The sequence below is a fragment of the Jatropha curcas genome, chromosome 5 (assembly GCF_041381405.1).
Source record: "Jatropha curcas cultivar XTBG-Jc1 chromosome 5, XTBG_Jcur_1.0, whole genome shotgun sequence".
In the NCBI taxonomy this organism is placed as follows: Eukaryota; Viridiplantae; Streptophyta; class Magnoliopsida; order Malpighiales; family Euphorbiaceae; genus Jatropha; species Jatropha curcas.
Window position 1 is genome coordinate 28878551 of NC_143155.1, and position 19054 is coordinate 28897604.

Here is a 19054-nt window from a genome sequence, read left to right on the forward strand (position 1 = left end):
TTAGTCATTGGCACTCTGAGCTGATGGACTGATGGGATATTGCTATCTTCTTCCATAGCTAGACCAGATTCCTTTAATTTATACATCAATTACACTATCGATCTAAAATTTAAGTCATTTTTAGGTGATTATTATTTTTTAAATATAAGTCATTTTAAATGTTTTAAGGTATAATAAATTATATTTTTTTCAATGTTACTCTTATTTATATTATATACAATAACTATTTTCACAAGTTATTTTTGGTTTTAAAATAAATGATATTTTGGTTAAATTTCCTTTAATTTTGATATAGTTTATGAGAATTAATTGTTAAACTGACTTATATATTTGAAACACAGACTGTATTTGTTAGTACAAACAATTAATCAAATAGTTGCACACCAAGACATAGTCGAGTGGTAAGTGTATATGTGGTTTGACAATAGATCCATATTTGAAATAAAGAACAGAATAGCCTTTTTAATTATTTTAGTAATAATGGATTGATGTTATGATAAGTCTATTCCAAATTTATACTCCACCCATTATTTGTACTATATTTTCTTTCTAATATTACATTTATATTCATTCAACTAATATTCAAACTAATGTCAAAAAAAAAAAAACTAATATTCAAACTTTTGTTCTAGAACATTCAATCAAAAGCCAAACCTGGAACTAATAGTATCGGATTCAATCCATCCATATAGGTTGGAGAATCTGTAATGTACGTAGTTTCAGCTTTGCAATAAATATCATATATATATATATATATATATATATATATATATATATACTATCAATCTATAGTATTTTTATTCCCTTCGGATATATATATATATATATGTTGAATGACATGACACATGATTCTACATAACCTTTTAATTCAAAGAGAAAAAAAAAAAAAGATCAAAAATAAAAAAATGACCAAAATTAAATAGTCACCATCACCGACCAAACTTCTATTTAACAAAAATGATTTGCAATTTGGTCTTAATTTATGTCATTCCGCCATTTCCAATGTTGCTTTCATCCAACGTTTATTTCGAGCATCAATCATAAAGCTGCCTTAGCTTAAAATTGTTCTTTCACTGCTTCAGTTTCTTTGGATTTTAAATGCTTTCATTTTTTCCCGGTCGAGGTTAATTATTCGATAAAGCGTTAATATTTAAATTTAGAAAAAAATGATGTTCAAATAGTAAAATATGTTTAAATTTAATGAATAATTTTTATAAGATATGTCGAAATGGTAAAACAGGTTGTACGGCTAGAAAATACCATATAAAAACATTTAAAACAATGTACAAGAAAGGAAAGAAAAAAGAATACTAAATTAAAACAATCATAAGAAGATAATTAAACAGACCAACCAGGTGGGAGCTGAGAGTAAGTACGTGATTACGATAAATCCATATCCTTTAACTTACTTTTTTTTTTTTTTTTTAACTGATCCATTCCTTACTCTTTCCTGAATAACAGCACGTGGCACGTGCCTAATTTCCTACCTGTGCCATTTTTCTATTTACGAGTAAACGTTACGCAGCCTTAGACTGTTAGACAGATCACATTACTCTATCCCTCCCAATCTCCCATTACTCTCTCTCACCGACCAATCAAATCCAGGCCCACTACCTCTCTGCCTATAGGGACCCACTGTCTAGTCGCCTCCTATTGGCCAGCTTACACCTCTAGTAAAACTCACAGCCGGTAATTTTATCTCGTCACTTCACTCGGTCCTATTATATTATGGAACCCATAGGCCACTAACTGAAGCAGCTGAAGCAGAAGCTTCCTCTCTCTCTATTTCTCTCTCCGTGTCTGTCTCGCAAATTTCTCTATAAATCTCTGGAAGCCGCCTTTCTCTCTCTATAGCTCTCCAGCAAATATCTCTTTCTCTCCCACTAACAGTCTAACAGAGCTACATGGGGTTTCCAGTTGGGTATACAGAAGTTTTCTTGCCAAAGCTGTTTGTTCATACACTTTCTTTGCTGGGTTTTATCAGAAGTCTAATTCTTTGCCTTTTTAACTATCTGGGTCTTTCGGATTTCCTGGAAACCGACAACATTTGGCCAGATAATCCGACCCGAATCCACTCCCACCCGCCCGTTTCTGCCACCCTGATCCGGGAAATTTTGCCCGTCATCAAATTTGAAGATTTAGTACCCGGAGCCGGCGAGGGTGACCTGCCGGAGAGTTGTGCCGTTTGTCTGTATGAGTTTGATGGAGAGGATGAGATCAGATGGTTAAAGAACTGCAAGCACATTTTCCACCGGGCTTGTCTGGACCGTTGGATGGATCACGACAGAAACACGTGTCCGCTTTGTAGAACCTCATTCGTCCCTGATGAGATGCAAGAAGAGTTTAATCAACGGTTATTGGCTGCTTCTGACGACAGTGATTTCTATTACAGTGAGTACAGTTCGGTTCCAGTTTTGTAGGGAGGACCATTTCCTTATGTTTGAATGAAAATGTATATATACAATGGAATTTGGGCAATTTAGCTAAAATAAAAAGAAAAAAAAAAAAGGAAAAACAAAATCCCTTTTTGATGTATATTTTTTGAAATCTTTATTTCAACAAGAGATGAAAAAGAGTACGCGTTTCTGGACTTTTTAATATCAACGTAATCAAACATTGTTCATATTAATTTCTTTTTTAGGGGAAAAAAATAGTGAACTGTCTGTGTGATTCATTTAATAATGTCGAAATTCCAGAGACAAAATATTTGAGCTAGTCTTTGTTTTTTTTTTTTTTTTAAAAAAAGAATTAATCACTAAGGTATGGGAAAAATATTAATTAATTAATTAATTAAATGTCTTATTACACACAAAACATTAAACATGTGACCTAAAGAAACAGTTCCTGCCAAGTGATGGCTGGAGAATTATTGGAATTGTAATATGTAGCAAATAAGATGTGATGATTGATCATGGCACTGCAGGTTTTGTCTACTCAATCTTATCTGTTAATAAAAAAAATAAATAAATAAGCTGGTGTAAATATATTATATAAATAGCTATTTTAAGTATTCTAGAAAAATTACAAAATAATGGCAGAGATATTTCATATATTATGGAAATTGTTAGAACCTGGATTTTTATTGTTTTATGAATTACGTTTCCAGTCAGATTAAAATTAAAAGGAAAAAAAATTACTATTACTTTCTATTTCCTTTCCGTTCTTACTTATTTATCCTACTGAACACTACACTGAAACGGAAAATTAAAATTCTATTCTCCATTGCCATTTTAAGAATTTTTGGAGTAGCGTTTGATATAACTGAATGTATCAAAATTGAGTTACAAAACTGAGGAGAGATGGGTGGGTGGTGACTTTTGTTTGTAGTTATGTAAAGGTAATAACAGCACATGGAAATGGAGTATGTTTTGTCATAAACTCTGAGTCAGTCCACGTTTGTCTCATGGGTTGCCCTTCACACGATCAACTAGATGGGTCGGATGAGGATAACAAAACTAGACAGTTTCTGACTACCCAGAACCAATTCTGGAAGCTTTAAATTTTTTTTTTTTTTTTTTTTTTTTTTTTGTTGGGGTTCAGATTGAATGGATTCGTTTAACGTAAATCAAAAATTGTATTATGATTCTGAAATGGCTATGGCTAACCGTTAACTCAAGAAAATTAGTGAGTAGTAATATTTGGAGATTCAGAATAAAACCCAACTCTATGAATCTTTTCTTTTCATCTCGTAGAATTCTCTTTCAGATATTAAGAGTAGAGTGAGCTCACCTCAATTACTCCATTTGACTGCTTTTTTGTGCGTCACAAGCCTATAGGGACCCTAGAATTTTAGTGCTCTATCTACAGTATCCATTAAAGCCCAGATTGAATCCCTGCATGCCATACTGTTTATATATTTGGAACTTCGAAAATGCAAATCTAGTTCTGATAAAAATATGAAACTCAGCCCATATCAAGTTAGTCTCAACCCTATTTCTATGCCATTCGTCCTCTTTTGATGTGTATAATGATGATAATAACAAATAAATATTGCATAAAAAACTCAATTATGACTCCATTTGCATACTGCAAGTATTTATACCTTAGCCGGTAATCTTTGTGATCAGCTATTTCAACTTTCAATTACTTTTTTTAAAAGAAGGTATTTCAATTTTCGGATATGATTACCGTACAACCTGAAACAAAATCGCTAAAACAGTAAACTGTCGTTAACTATATATAGGCAATGAGTAAAAATAACCTAAGCATATGATTACTGGAAAATTTTAATAAACACAATTGCTAAACCAGTAAAATGTTATAGCTATAAATGGGCAACAAGTAAATCCTACGTTTAAATTTTAGTAAGTAAATATTTAATCCAAGTGTAAACTTAAATTTAGAGCCAATACTACTTTCTTATCACTAATATCCCTTTCCACATCACTTGGGGTAGCTAGCTGGGGGATAAGCACCAGGCGGTGGTGGTGGTGGTGGATATGCACCGGTTGGTGGATATGCAGGTGGAGGGTAAACAGCAGGAGGATAACCTTGAGCATAGGGGGGCGGAGGCTGACCGTAAGGTTGTCCATAAGGCTGTCCATATACCGGTTGTGGTGCATAGCCCACAGGCGGAGGAATCTGCTGATCAATACGTGACATTTGCTGCACTGGAGGCACCTCCATAACAGGCAGTGGCCCAAGCTTACCATCTCTTTTGTCCATTTCAAGCTTGTGCTGGGTCTGCATTTATTCCAGCATAAAATTATGAGGAACATGAAATTAAGTGATGGTAAACCGTCAAGAAACTGAACTAATTTATATTCACACATCAGGAATCCAGTCAAAGCAAAACAGAGGCCAGAGTGCTTGTTCATGACCAAGTTTTTGTGTACTGCTTTTCAATCAAGGGACTCTGGGATAATATAACCCTAGTGCAGGACCTAAAACATTTTGCTAAGGGGGTGAAATTATACTGCTTTCAACTGCAGTCTACAGCAAGTTTTATTTTTTCCATACCTGAATGCATGGGCAAACCCTGTTAAAACAGAACAAAGCGAAGAATTAATTTAAGATTTGAAGAATATCTTCATCCACCAAAGAAAGAGGTGCATTAACAGTCTTACGAGCAAAAAACCAAGTCAGACAAACAGGTCAACATATCAGCTAGGTCTCCAATTTCATCACTTCCAGTTATGCAAGCAATCAAGGAACATATACATGCCAATTGCTGCAGGCAGAGCATGAATCCCTAGAAAAGAAAGCAATTAATGTGTTAAAGTTGGCGTACAATTAAAAATGGAACCATGGGGGAAAGAGAAAGCTACAGAGCGAAAGTACAATGATGCAATTGTCGCATTGTGTGGTTTGTAAATTGAACTCATCTTGCAAGAGGAAGCGTGTTGAGGCAACTGAATTCGCGAAGCAACAGAAGACCTGAAGAAAATTGAACAGGATATTTAAAAACTTTGGGAATATGTAACCATAACCCTGCTTTATTGTTCAAGTTACTTGAAGCTAGAAAGAAAAGATCAATGTGAGACCTCGGTGCAAAGACAAAATTCAGGGCAGTTTCTTTCTCCACACTTGCCACTGCATGGAACATAGCCAGCACAGCATATATACCTATTTGCCGTGTAAATGTATTAGCATTCAATATGGATGTGTTGCAGATTTCACATATAAAGAGAAAAAAACAATAATTTACCTCGACATATCATTATAAAGAGCTCGTCTGCGCAGCATATATGAAGAACATGGTCCACTATCACATAACCAAAAGAGTAAGATTTTCATATGAGACAAATAAATCATCTATTTCATTGGGTTCATAGCTTCAAACATAGCAAAACCAAAAAAAGCAATCACCTAATTCCTCACCCGTAATTATATCATACCAATAAGTTATACTGAAACTGAGATCAGTATGCACATTTTCTTATCAATTACCTAAACTTTTCTACTATACTTCCAAGGCTTCAAGCCCAATTATTTGGAAGTAATGAGCAAGATACACTTACAGCAAAAAAAAACATTAGGATCAAATTCCTTATTAATATGGAATCTAATTAATTACAGAAGAATATGCTATTATAAATCTAAAAAGTACTAAAAGTTCTTTGACAGAAAGACATGGATAGAAAAAAAAAAAAAATCAATTGCTGTGTCGAATCAAAATATTAAAAACTCAGAGAACTTACCAAAGAAACGCGAACAGGCAATCTGCATTTTATGTAAAAAGGAAAGAAAATAAATCAGAGATGCCAAAAAGAGCTAACATCAAAAGCAAAAGCTCAGCCACCGGAAGACAAATGAGCAATAATAAATTACACATTGAAATTTAAAATGTCAGACATAATAAAAAAGAAAAGAAAAAATCGTAAGCTCAGCTGAGAGGAGCTTTAAATTGTGACTTTGCCTTTTCAATTATTATTACCACAGCATCAGAAAGGCTTGGTTCCAATAGAAAACAAGAAAAAGGTAAAAGCATTTATTAATTGAACGAAAATTTACGTCTGATTAAAATTCGGAGTCAAACTTATGCTAAAAAGAAAAAAAGAAAAAAAAAATATGCTGCAAATTTTCCAGGAAACCAAACAGATCAATTTTATCTTACCTGGAAAAATTTTACATAAAAGAAAATTGACTGCTAAGAAATTGTCCAAAAAACTCATGACTCGATAGAGCCATTGCCTTCACATCTTTTGTCAACGGAGAAAGATCATAATCTCATTCGCATATCAGCATTGAAGGAAAACAACAAAAATTCATTACAGGTTCACAATTCAACATCGCCAATAATGGATAGAGTCATATCATGCATTTTCTCGGCAAACGAACAAAGACATAAGACTGAATGGAATGAGAAACATATATAGAAAAAAGAGATATACAAGGAGTATCTTCAACTACGGTGCCCATGAGATCGCTGTGCCAGACATTCCTATAACTTTGACGCAACTGCATTCTCTCAATCTGATCGTCTAGCCCCATTATTGCTTACAATCGAGAAAACCTCCAACTACTTCTTCTTTGAATGAAATTATACAGAGAATACCGAGATCTAGAACGGGAGAGCTAGGTAAGGGGAGATAGAGATTGGATAGCGTGGCTTTGAAACGGATATGAAGCGTCAAAGGAGACTCTACCTATATATATAGCGCCATTGTCATCGCACATGTGCGCAACGGAAGAGAAACGAGAATGAGAAAAGGCCGTTGATTTTGGAAGGTGTACGTAGAATTGCCAGGGATACACGCGGGCTAATCCAATTTGCACGTGCTTAATTTCTATTGTCTAAATCACAACTCTCGTTATTAGAGACAGTATAATTTGGCTCAGAATTTAATCACAGTTAAGACTCATTGCTCTTTCTTCATATGCGTTTAGCGGAGATCGAACTCGAGAGCTCTTCCTATATGCTCAGCCTAAATTACCAAATGAGTCACAATCCATAAGTTTAATTTAATACTATTAAAATTCCCCATGTAATTATCCTTCCTAAAGCCACGATAATCGTCATTAATGAATAATGTACATAGAAATGTAAATGTAAATGTAATAAGCTTTCTTTTTGGAGCTTCTAGAAATATATTAATATTCAATTAGAAAAATCAAATTGAAACTTCCTAAGGTTAGTTTCTACTTTAATTATGGTAGTATTTTCTTTTTTTTATTAGATATTCTATTTATATCAATTTTTTGAAATTCTATTTATTTTAATTAATGACTTCAACATTGTTAGGGAAGTTTAATTTCAGGATATACACTATATCACGCTACTAATACAATGAGTCAATAAAAAAAAAAATATAACATTTTAAAAATAGATATCTTTTCTAACCATACTTTTTTTAGTGAATCATTGTGAACGCCGTTTGAGTAAAAAAATATTTTTTATTGATTTAAAGTGTACAGACTGAATATAGATAAATCTTTATCGTTAATTAATTTATTATAATAAAAACACAATAATTTTATACCAATTAAGTTTCCCTGTCATATTTTTTTATATTTTAAAAATTTTTCCAAAACTGACAGCTAGTGATGTTGAAACTCATCAGCTGTATGTGGACTAAATTGCTAAAATAGAGATTGCGGTCCTAAACTGTCATTCACGTAGCGCTTTGCTAATGCTAGGTATAGATAAAATAATAAATATGTAGAAACTAGAAAGAAATCTCACAACCGCCTATATGATGTATATACTAATCAAATTGATAAAAGTAGCAAAACATTATAGTTCATTCAGAAATGTTTCAAACTTATATATTTATATAAAAAATAGAAAATGAATCCCAATTATAACTGGCAAAAGTTATTATTTATACCAATTATTAATATCATATTTGAAATGACATCGATTAGCTTTTACATATCTAAGTTTAATCTAATAATAAATATATATACAGCTTAATAAGATATTCGGATTCAAATCCTTTTTTCAGTACTCAAAACATAATTAATCAGTTAAAACATAATAAATTTTACCATTAGATTCCGCCTAAATTATTTATTACCTGCAACGAGTTACGAATTCAGGTAAAGGCTAAAATTAAACAATATTATTATACTCAAACCAAAAGCAAAAATGATTTTTTTTTTTTTAAAAAAAAAATGCAAGTGGATGGAAAGCCTGTGGTAGCAGAATATTATTACTATTATTATTATTATTAATAATAAAAAGAAATAAATAAAGTAATAATTCCTTCATTCCCCTGAAATCACTAAAATAAAAGGCAAAAGCGGAAAGTCACGTATTAATTTCCAAGTAAACAGTCTCCCTACCCCGTAGCTAGGAGCCTAATACTACAAAACCTAGATATAGAAAAAGAAAAGATCCTCCACATTCAGTAAAAAACACTGGTCCTTGTCAGTTCTGCAACTACTCTTCCAGTCTCCAGGTACAGTTGCGGTACAAGTTGCAACCATCATGAACAAAACGCCAAAAACCGCGTTAGAACTGATTTGGGCCCGTCTTTGTTCAAAAAAGTTTAGGCCCAACCCATTGAAAGGCATAGGAGAGACCATAATACTGGAAAGAGAAAGACCCTCCTGACCTGTGTCCTCACATCCCATCACATTATCAAAATTGCTTCCCATTATTGGATAAGGTCTGGTCTTCCGTTTCATGTTCTTCTTCTTCTTCTTCTTCTTCATTTTTCTTTTCTTTTTTCTTTTTATTTTTTACACACCAGACCATTATTATGTTTTTTTTGGCCTAGATATGTATATATAAAATTATGTTTGATAAAAGAAAAACAATAGTAATTCTTTGTTACTCTCATGAATTAATTATATTCTGCTTTTGTGTTTGGCTTTTTAGGTTTAGGGTTTTAACCATTTTGTGGTCTGTCTTTTCAATCTCTTGCTTTTTCTTTTTATGAAAACTAAAGTCGCCTTTCTATCATTTTATCATTCTGGCGGTGTGTTTATTTGGTGATACCCATGTTTCAGACAGGCTATTGGCTGTCAAAAGCTTATAGTAAGTGAATAAATAATTAATCAAATACAGAACTGCAATTATTTCACTACTTCAATTATTTTCTATTATTATCATTAATTAATAACTGGATTATTCAGTATAAACCTCAATTTCTTCCCATCTGTTTTGCTCGAGCTTAGGCCAGAGCTGGCTCTTAATTGAGAACTGCATGCACATGTAGATGGTAGAGGACAAAGAAAACCGTATCTCTTTATCCCGCAATTAAGACGGAAGCTTGACTAGTAATTTCTCTATAGATAGACTCAGGAAGGCAAATTAACTGGAAACCAATATATAACGACAATCACCTGGTTCTTGAAATTCGACCTGGAATTTACTATAAAGGTTCTTTTAGGTTTAAATCTGCAGGTTTTCTCAATATTCTTTATTCTTGTTTAGGGTTATGGATTAAGTCCTCTCGTAATTCTTACAATAAACACATTTTGCATTATCAACAATATCATAGACGATGTATACTCCACAATTCTTTGCGTGATGACTCTGTACTATTGTTACTTCTTCTGCAGACTGCAGATACCTTTCATTTTTGCAGAAAAAGCCTTGATCATAGATTAACCTAGATGACAGAACTTCAAATATATATTCGTAACGAGTATATTATTAGATCTGCAGGTCAATTCAATTTCTGGTTTTACATGACAGATATAAATATCCGAGAAGGTAATTAATTCCATAATAATAATTAATTATATCTAATTTCCCTCCATAATATCATTTCTTGAAAGCTTAAATTCAGTTAATATTATACCACCATGTCCTGTCATCTCCATATAGACAAAAACAAAGAGAAAAAAAAAAAAAGAAAAAAGCAAAAAGAGAGAACCTTTCCACTCCTATGCATTGATATGTCAACACTCAACAAGTCCAAAAAACATATCCTTTAAAGAAATTACAACTTCTGTTGAAAGTTGAAGATTGGGGGAAAGATTCTGATCTAGAGGAGGATTACATAATAATAAGTAGCAGCAGACAACTGGTAGTGTATCTATACATATATATATAATTATATAATTATAAAGGAAGTTTTAATTTACATGTGGTACGGTTCTTTGGATACGCTTCTATATATATATGTCTGATTTTTATTACACACTTTTTATAACCCAATTTTGGAAAAAAAGAAAAAAAAGAAAAAGAAAAAATCACCAATGCTAATGTGATCATTGTTCTGTTGCTTTTAATATCATCATCTTGGAAACCTATCTTTCTTTATTGTCTATATATATATATCTATATATATATATATATATATATATCTTTTTTCATTCATCTTGAAATGGGAACCATATATATAATATTGAGGGTAAGGATAGAATCATGTATGCATAGAGAATGAAAAGGGTGGTCCCTACGGTTTCAGGTTCTTTCCTCTCTGTGCTTTTCACTTCTGCTTATTTAATGTTGAAATTAACCAAATTGTATTATTATTAGCTCAATCTATGGCTGATCTGTAATTATATTTGTGTAATTTCAATTTTATTCTTATTTAGCAAGAAAATGGCATCTCTAATTGTATTTGTATAATTTATAGGATAGTGTTTATTTTTGTTATGACCGAAGAATAACAAGTACAAAGCTTCCAATGTTAATTATAATTTGGTACTTTCCATCTTGTTGCAATAAAGAAAGATCAAGTGTGGTACTTTTCCACCATGGCCATATAGAAAGATCAACATCGCTGCTTCCCTTTTATCTTATATGCCCACTACACCTCCAGTTTTGTTGCTTATAGCCGATCTGTGTACCAAAGTATCAAGTTATTCACCTCCACTTTCAAAAGTGAAATAGGATGAAAGAAATTTCTTTTTTCAGATACTTTAGATTTGAGTTTTGGACACGGAGTTTTTTAAAAATTCGGAGGGAATGCTTTCCACTATTTATGAATCTGTTCGGAATGAATCTGTATTATTTGGGTCAATGAACTTCAGACACCAAATGATTTAAAAAAAAAAAAAAAAATCAAAGTTATCTAGTGACCTACACATCTTTCTTGTTTTGAATGCAAGTCATGTGCCTTATTCTTAATTCCCTCTTCGGATAATGACATTTTAATAAAATTTTGAAATTTACAAACAGGATAACTTTAGAAATATATAACATCCCTGACCCAGTTTCAAAATAAAAAAAACATCCTAAGCCAAATTAATATAATTAGGGATGATTTCATAATTAGAAATGACTAATTTTCCTGAACTCTGTAAATATTGAAAAATCCTAGATAAATTATTTTTTAGAAGGAATGTAGATTTTTATTTGTAGGCGTTAAGTCTACATGGCTTAAAACCTAGCCTCAAATTTTGACACGTCTCCCTGCATCCATCCAATTTCCAAACAAAATATTAAATAAATAAATAAAAAAAATAAAAACATCTCTCTGGTCTGGTATGGTATCGGATTCTGTGTTTTCACGCCTTGAAGTCTCCATCATCTACACTCTGAATCATAGCCGTTCATCTCACAGCCGAAGGCAATTGGGACCCGCAAGGTACAGTCATCAAATCCATTTGTTAAGTGGGCCACACGTGTTTGCCACTTTCTCTATCCCGAGCGTGGGCGTCCGCGTGTGGATTTCACGCTCTATCCCCCTTCCCTTTGTTCTAGGAGAAAAAGATGTTAGGTTTCGTGAATTTAATCATTTAAAAAAAATCGAAGCCTAACCTCGACTGGAATGATGATCACATACGGCTCTTTTTATACCATTACAATAGAACTATCGTAGCACAAATGAGAATTAGACACGGAAGCAGAAGACGTGTCACAAAAGATCGGGCCATTTGACATTTAGATCTCGTGAAGGGAAAACTGGTCCTATTAATGGTAATTAAGTGTAAGTTAGCAAGGAGTGGCCGCATCTGATAATTTAGCATGCTAAAATGATTTTATAATGGCTTTGGACAACTATCATGACGTGTAATAGCGGCAGCTTTCTTTCTCTCAAAACCAAAACCCGTAAATGACAGAAAAACCAAAGGGTAAAATAGTAAACTAAAAAAATAAATCGAAACATATGAAGGGCCGAGAAAGCAACAGAAAGTTAAGAAACCCTGATTATCGAGTTGTGTGAGATCTGCAAAACAATACAAAGGGAGCCCCTCTCTTTCTTCTTCTTCTTCTTCTTCTTCTTCTTCGTTAGAGAGAGGGTTTTTCACCAGAGCAAAAAAAACAAAGATTGCCTTACTTGGATCTATCTATATAAACATCTTTCTCCTTTTTCTATTTCTATTTTATTTTTTCAAAATATGAGGATTCGCAAGAACGCAAACCTCTCCTCGCTCATTTCTTCGCACGCTTCCGGCCCTGAGTCCCTACAAACACACGTGTGCCAGCTAAACCAATCACCATGGGATGTGATTCCTTTCTCTCAAGAGACTTACCCATCTTCGCTTCACCAGGTTAGTTATTTTTCTCTCTATGTTTCTATCTATTGTTTGTTTTATTTCTGACAGATCTATCAAAACCCTCTTCACTATTCTCTCTATTTCTCCTCTGGTATCTGCATTTTCTCATCTTCCTTCTAGGGTTTTTCGGATGTTCAACCTTAGGGTTTCATAAAACCCTAAATTTTCTCGGTTTTGTCGTGTATTTAACTCTAAATGGTCGATTAGGTTAATGGGTCTTCGTCATTTCTTTCTATTCACTTTGTTTTCGGTTCTTACTCTCTGGCTTTTCATTCTTTATACTAGTTCGAAGAAGAAGATAGCTTTAATGGAAATGGGAGCTTAGGTAATTCTATTGGTGCCGTTGAGAGGTAATTTAATCTCTATGTCAATTTATCATGGCGTTTCTCTCTTATCCGCCATTAGGGTTTTTTTAATATTTGAATATTTGTCAATTAATTGGTTCAAAATTTGCGATGTGTAGTAAGCATAGATGGTTAGTTAGTGTTTGTGGTTGTTGAATACCCTATATTATGGTAATAGCAGCAGCGTCGCTTCGTTAATGGAGGACGCAGAAGACAAGGCAGCGATGACGGTCGATAATATGATTATCGACGATAATTATGAAATGGAAAGGATAGCAGAGAAGAAGCGAGTATTTGACGATTACCAAGAAATGAAGATAGGTAGCGAATTCAAGTTGAAGAAAGGCGGAAAACTACATTGCTGCAATAAAACCGATGGCAAAGGCTGGCATTGCAAAAATGAAACTAAAGAAGGTCACTCGATATGCGACCATCACTTTATCTTGCTCAAATCCTATAATAATGTTTCAAATTCTTGTATTAGTCTCCCTACCAGTCCATCTACTAAGAAACAAGAAAAAGTTAATCTCGCTGGAGGTCGTCGCGGCCGGGGAAAGGCAGCAAAGAAAGGGTCATCGTCGACATCGAATCCGTATGAATTCTATTATTATTCTGGGTTTGGGCCGTTGTGGGGAAAGAGAAGAGGAGGAGATAAATTCGGAGAAGGTAACAAGAACGAAAGTAAAGAAAGTGAGATTAATGGCATGGACATTGGTCCTCGAAATACGACGCCGTCTCCTACTACTTGTTCGTCAATTGAACATCACGAAGAGTTCGATTTTGTGGATGAAGACGATGACGATGAAGAGGATAGCGAAAATGGCGACAGCGGGGCCAAGAAACGGATGCGGAAACCTGTAAAAGCAAGATCTTTGAAATCGCTTATGTAAAAGAGGGTTTGGGGCAGAAGGGAAGGGAAACGAAAATGCTAGTTAATTATTTTTATTTTTATTTTTATTGTTGTTTTAGGGTTAGGGTGTTTGTTTGTTATAATTTTGGTGCATAGTTTGTTCTGTGGTATCATGGGTAATGTTAGACTTTCTCTGTAACATGACAGTAGGAGTAAGTTTAGGGTGTGAACGAAGCAGACTGCAGACTTTGCACCTTAGTCAACTGTTGCCCCTAAAGGATGGGTAGTTTCGTAATTTAAGTTTTCCTTTATGTAGTTAGTATATTTTACATTTTCCCTCCTGAAACGGGCTTGGTTGCGTAGATCCTTTAGGTCCGTCATTTTTGCTGTGACGTGGCGCACTATAAGATAGTTGATTAATTAACGCAAGCTAAGCTATTAAAATCTGATATTTAAGTGGGATTAATATTTTCATTCGTGTTTTTAAGTAGACAAAGGAAGCAGTTAAACGTAATTTTGGTCGACAGATATGTATAAGCATGAGGATGCTATTTACGGTAATTTTGATTCAAGTAATAAAATCCAAAATTGGTGGGCTCCATTTTTCTGTTAATAAGTAGATAATAATAATAATCATCCTAAGTTTGTATTTGGTAAGCTGTTGTTGCGGCATCAGCAATCGTTGTTTATTATTATTATTATTATTATTGGTTAGGCACTACACATGTACAACTTCAGTGAGTCACCTTAATTTCAAAGCGTAATTCATTAGAAAATAGGAAAGCCACTAATCTAATTGAATAAAGTTTAATTTGAAAATTACCATAAGATGATATTTCCTTATTTTACCACATATCACGTCAATTTTAAAAATATTTGTTTTGGTCTCTTTGCCACTTGAGAAAAAACAGTATATTGTTAACCCTATATAGTTCAGATGGGTAAATTCAATACAAGACTTCATATTTGATGCTTCTCAAGAATTTTTATGATCAATTCTCATTTATATATGTACATTTATATATTATTCATTTGGGCAAGTTTTTAATTGTTAATTTATACATTTGCGAGCATTAATATAATATAATCAAAACTGAACCTTTATTTATAGAAATTTTCTTTTAGTGGTGGAGAAAATAAAAAAAAAAAGAAAGTTTACCCTTCCACGATTCACTTCTGTTTTCTTTTATCCCTCCTTTTTGTTAAAGTTCTTATATGTAAAATCAATTATTATAGTAATAAGTTAAAATTTATGTGATTTCTAATAGAAATACATAACAGTACCTAGTAGAAGACGAAGACGAAGTACATGGAAAGTGACAAGCAAAATTATACTGTGGAGTACAGGATTCATGAGTTCTCAAATAGAAGAAGAAGAAGCTGAGAAGCTGAAGTTTTGGGATGTTAGGGAGACAAAGGAATCCACTACGAAGTCTAAAACGTGCCAATTTCGACAATAGAATAGGATTTGTACCCTTTTCATTTCCCATTAACCGAACCCAAACATTAATAAGAAATTAAACCTGCCCTTTGCACTCTCATACCATGCGCGTGCATATCAAATCATATGACACTTGTCCCTTTTTGATTCTAACGGATAACTCCATGCCGTAAAGCCACGTGTCATAGTATACTTCGTTTGTTTTTTTTTTTTTTTTTTATTTGAGCATCAAAGCGTGAAGTATATTTGTTTATGTTAGTACTCACTAAAATACAAGATTTAAAACATTACAGATCTAAAGAGTATAATTTTACTGGAAGCAAATAAATTTGTGAGAATAAAATTCTGCGGTGGAAGCGTGTCCCTACCAGTACCAGTAAATTAGGAGTTGTGGAAGTAGCTGCTGTAAGCGTTACACTTCACTTCAACACACTGCAAGAGAGGATCAAAGTTCTTAAAACATATAATTAGCAAAGTTCATTAAGTTAATTTCACATAGTAGCCAACTAATTTGGGCTCAAGACTTTTATTAAAGGATGATTTCCCCTTCAAAATATTTAATACAACTCACAGAGAGAAAGGTAGATTGAGAGAAATACACCCTCTGGATAAACAACAGAGAGCAGAAAATTATAACAAGAGAACAACATAAAGCAAACACATTATGTCAATACATGCGGAATCGAAACATTTGCGGCTGTTGTAAACAAGTTTTCTCTGACAACATATTTGAATCAGACATTCCAACAGTGAGGAATTTCTTGCACTGTATTGATCAATGTAAAAGAAAGGGGCAAGGCTAACTTCAGAAGAAGGTAGGCAATTGCCCCCACTTTGTGTAAACAAAAATTACAAGATAGTACTATTTTATTTTAAGAAAATTAAAATTTTCCCCCTTGATAAATAAAGTTTGACCCTCTCCTTTATATATAAAATACCAAAAGAACTTAATATATGGGTCGCATATAATGGTCCATTATTATATAAAATATTTTGGAAAGGCTTTTAATTTAGCATTGAATAATTCCAAATATAATTCACGTATTAACAATAATTATTTTACATATTTTGTTAAATGAATTTTTTTCATTTGGTAAGAGTTTTTTTCTATCAATGACAGAAATTTGTAAAGGAAAGAAATGAAAATTTGGGACAACGATTCTTTCATTGTAATATATACCATTCAATTTTAATATATACAAGAATTATATGTTTTTGCTTAATTGAAAGTTTTGGCTTGCAAAAGGCCTCTTATTAGTAAAACTTGTTTTCAATAATAAGCATTGACTGTAATTTCCATTATATTCAGCACTGACTGCTTGCTACCGTTAGTTTTCTACTCGATCAAAGCAAGTACTCCTCAATATTCAAAAACAAATTCCACAGACAATAAAAAGAAGAGGTTCTACATACTTCTGCACTGAAAAAACTTACTTGTATAAATAAGCGGCAATGCCTAAAATTATACACAGAAGGATGATGTCGATGCAAAAGTTACGACTGGACCTCAGCTGAAAAGAAGAATCACAACACAAACAAATGACAAGCAAGGAAACATACATGAAGTAAAGGCCACCGGTTGGAAAAACTGTGCTAATATTGAAGGAAATCCCATTTTCATATTATGAAATGATACATTACCTGGTTGAGAGTATCCTTAAGTCTCACATTAGTATTTTTGATATCTGAGGTTGCTCTGTCAACCTGCAAGATGTCAGAACACCACCACTTAATTTGACAAATGAAGAACCCTTCAACTTGGAACATTAAGAAAATGAATAAACGAACACTGGAATTTTGAAATGAGTGGCATACATATTGCTAAATCGTGAAAATTATTAACTCCTGATAAAATCATATTTTCAGTTACAAAATCACAGTAACAACTCCACCACTACCCGTGGTCATCCTTTTCTAATTGGCCCCTGTTCTCTCTCTCTCTTTTTGTCACCACCAACTAATAAATCCACTAGAATCTAGAACGAGTTATCTCACCGAAACCATAAAACCAAGAAGGAAATTATGTTGCTAGTTATGCACATATCTCTGACTCCCAATCATGCTAAACTTCTACGATATTGTGAAGAGTAAAAAGGTCAACAATAAGAAAGAAGAATGGAATTACCTTGTCATCTATTTCATCCATCTGAGGCAATTGTCTGTCCAATTCCTACAGGTCAAATTTGTAAAATGTTAATAAACAAGAAGCAAGATATCTAACATTTATTACAAGTCTGTGTGTCAAGCTACAGCCTCAAACCTCATTCATGTCATGCGCCATGTCTTTCAGAGTGTCTAATCCTTCTGCTATGACATCTAAACCTTGATCCTGCATGAAGTCAGATATATCTTATATGTATTCCTTTTCAATTAACGTCACCTAGAAAGCTAGACTAACTACTTTGTTGACATGCAGCAGAACATACTTGAATGCCACTTTGAAAACAAACAAAAGCACAAAATACTTGCCTGTTTCATTCTACGCATTTCATATTCCTGCCTAAATCGATCTGACTCTTCAGTTTGCTGGAAATATTCATTATCAAATCTACCATCTAATGAAAATAAAAAAGAATTCACGTAGATATGTTTTATTCTTGTCCAGAAAAACTATAATAACGAGTAAGAACAACTGAAAAATTAAAATCAAGAATCAATTTGAGGAAAAATGATAAAGTACCATAAGTAGAGTGAAATTTGATTCCCGTATGTGAAGTTGAAGGTGCCCGATCACCAGTTTCTTTAACTGTGCCTGCACTTCCATCTGGTATTGCTTCAATCCTGTCTTTTAATGTAGAAACCAAATCACTACGAGCTTCAAGCTCTTCATGTGAGAGCCCTTTTACCTACACACACTCGTTAATTTTAATCGTCACCAATCAAATAGAGTAAATTTCAGCACAAAAAATTAGCTTCTTTTTTCTATTTAATAAAATTTTTTCTTAATAAATAAAATAAATTAGATAAGCCTTTGACCTTTTTAAGAGCCAGTCTCTGCAATTTCGGGAGTTCCTCAAGCATTCGAGCCTTCGTTCTTCGTATCTCTGCATTAATAGCAATAGCTGTAGCCCTATTCTTCTCCATTGCTGCCAACTCCGATTTCTACAAATTTTTTTCCCGGTTATCAATCAGAGTTAAAAAAAAAAACAAAAAAAAAAAAAAAAAAACAAGAAAAAGAAAGTTTCCTTTTTCCCTTCAAATATCAAAAGGACCAAGCAGCGCACAAACTTAAGTGATTTACTTGAAAAGCAGCTTCAAGGTCAGCCTCGACGACGCCGTAGAGGCGCGCGAAAGCATCATCGCCTGCTACGTTAATGTCCTTTTGCTTATCGACGTCGTACTTTTCGTATTTCTTGTAAATCAGTTCGGCTCTGGTTATCAAATCAGAAACGGTCATTGTCTCCGTCAGTTTTTTCTTGTGGAGTGAGTTTTTTGAAGAAACAGTTGAGACAGAGAGAAAGACAGAAGTCCGGGACGGCTACACCGAGAGGAGACCGCGAGCTTTTTTGAAGGAGAATTGAATGAGAGAGCTATACGGTGGTTCTGTCTATAACTGTACTTTTTGCATTGATGGTT

At 33.4% G+C, this 19054-nt stretch overlaps 4 protein-coding genes across 6 annotated transcripts; 2 read left to right on the plus strand and 2 right to left on the minus strand.

Annotated features, from left to right (window-relative positions):
• Nucleotides 1-1864: 1864 nt before the first annotated feature.
• On the plus strand, nt 1865-2590 carry RHF (E3 ubiquitin-protein ligase RHA1B). The gene is given in 1 exon segment (NM_001308797.1): nt 1865-2590. A coding segment is annotated over 1 exon segment (516 nt). The 5' UTR covers nt 1865-1904; the 3' UTR covers nt 2421-2590.
• Nucleotides 2591-4187: 1597 nt separating this feature from the next.
• On the minus strand, nt 4188-7128 carry LOC105643350 (uncharacterized). Its single transcript, XM_012228448.4, has 8 exons — nt 6834-7128; nt 6141-6162; nt 5648-5704; nt 5484-5565; nt 5281-5376; nt 5067-5191; nt 4960-4978; nt 4188-4683 (listed from the first exon to the last, which is right to left on the minus strand). Exons 1-8 carry the CDS (start codon nt 6931-6933, stop codon nt 4384-4386), a joined length of 801 nt encoding a protein of 266 aa, XP_012083838.1. The 5' UTR covers nt 6934-7128; the 3' UTR covers nt 4188-4383.
• Nucleotides 7129-12473: 5345 nt separating this feature from the next.
• On the plus strand, nt 12474-14368 carry EDA8 (Putative membrane lipoprotein). Of its 2 annotated transcripts, none has more exons than XM_012227951.4 (3): nt 12474-12837; nt 13129-13193; nt 13366-14368. In XM_012227951.4, the coding sequence occupies exons 1-3, from the start codon at nt 12685-12687 to the stop codon at nt 14075-14077; spliced, it is 930 nt and encodes a 309-aa protein (XP_012083341.1). In that variant the 5' UTR covers nt 12474-12684; the 3' UTR covers nt 14078-14368. The 2 variants fall into 2 exon arrangements, with proteins under 2 accessions (XP_012083341.1, XP_012083342.1); XM_012227952.4 differs by having other exon boundaries at nt 13369-14368.
• Nucleotides 14369-15660: 1292 nt separating this feature from the next.
• On the minus strand, nt 15661-18996 carry LOC105642954 (syntaxin-71). Of its 2 annotated transcripts, XM_012227953.4 has the most exons (9): nt 18720-18996; nt 18455-18580; nt 18159-18324; nt 17948-18033; nt 17739-17807; nt 17604-17648; nt 17120-17182; nt 16913-16989; nt 15661-15910 (listed from the first exon to the last, which is right to left on the minus strand). In XM_012227953.4, the coding sequence occupies exons 1-9, from the start codon at nt 18873-18875 to the stop codon at nt 15898-15900; spliced, it is 801 nt and encodes a 266-aa protein (XP_012083343.1). In that variant the 5' UTR covers nt 18876-18996; the 3' UTR covers nt 15661-15897. The 2 variants fall into 2 exon arrangements, with proteins under 2 accessions (XP_012083343.1, XP_089577141.1); XM_089721015.1 differs by lacking the exon at nt 15661-15910 and having other exon boundaries at nt 16909-16989.
• Between the last annotated feature and the right edge of the window lie 58 nt (nt 18997-19054).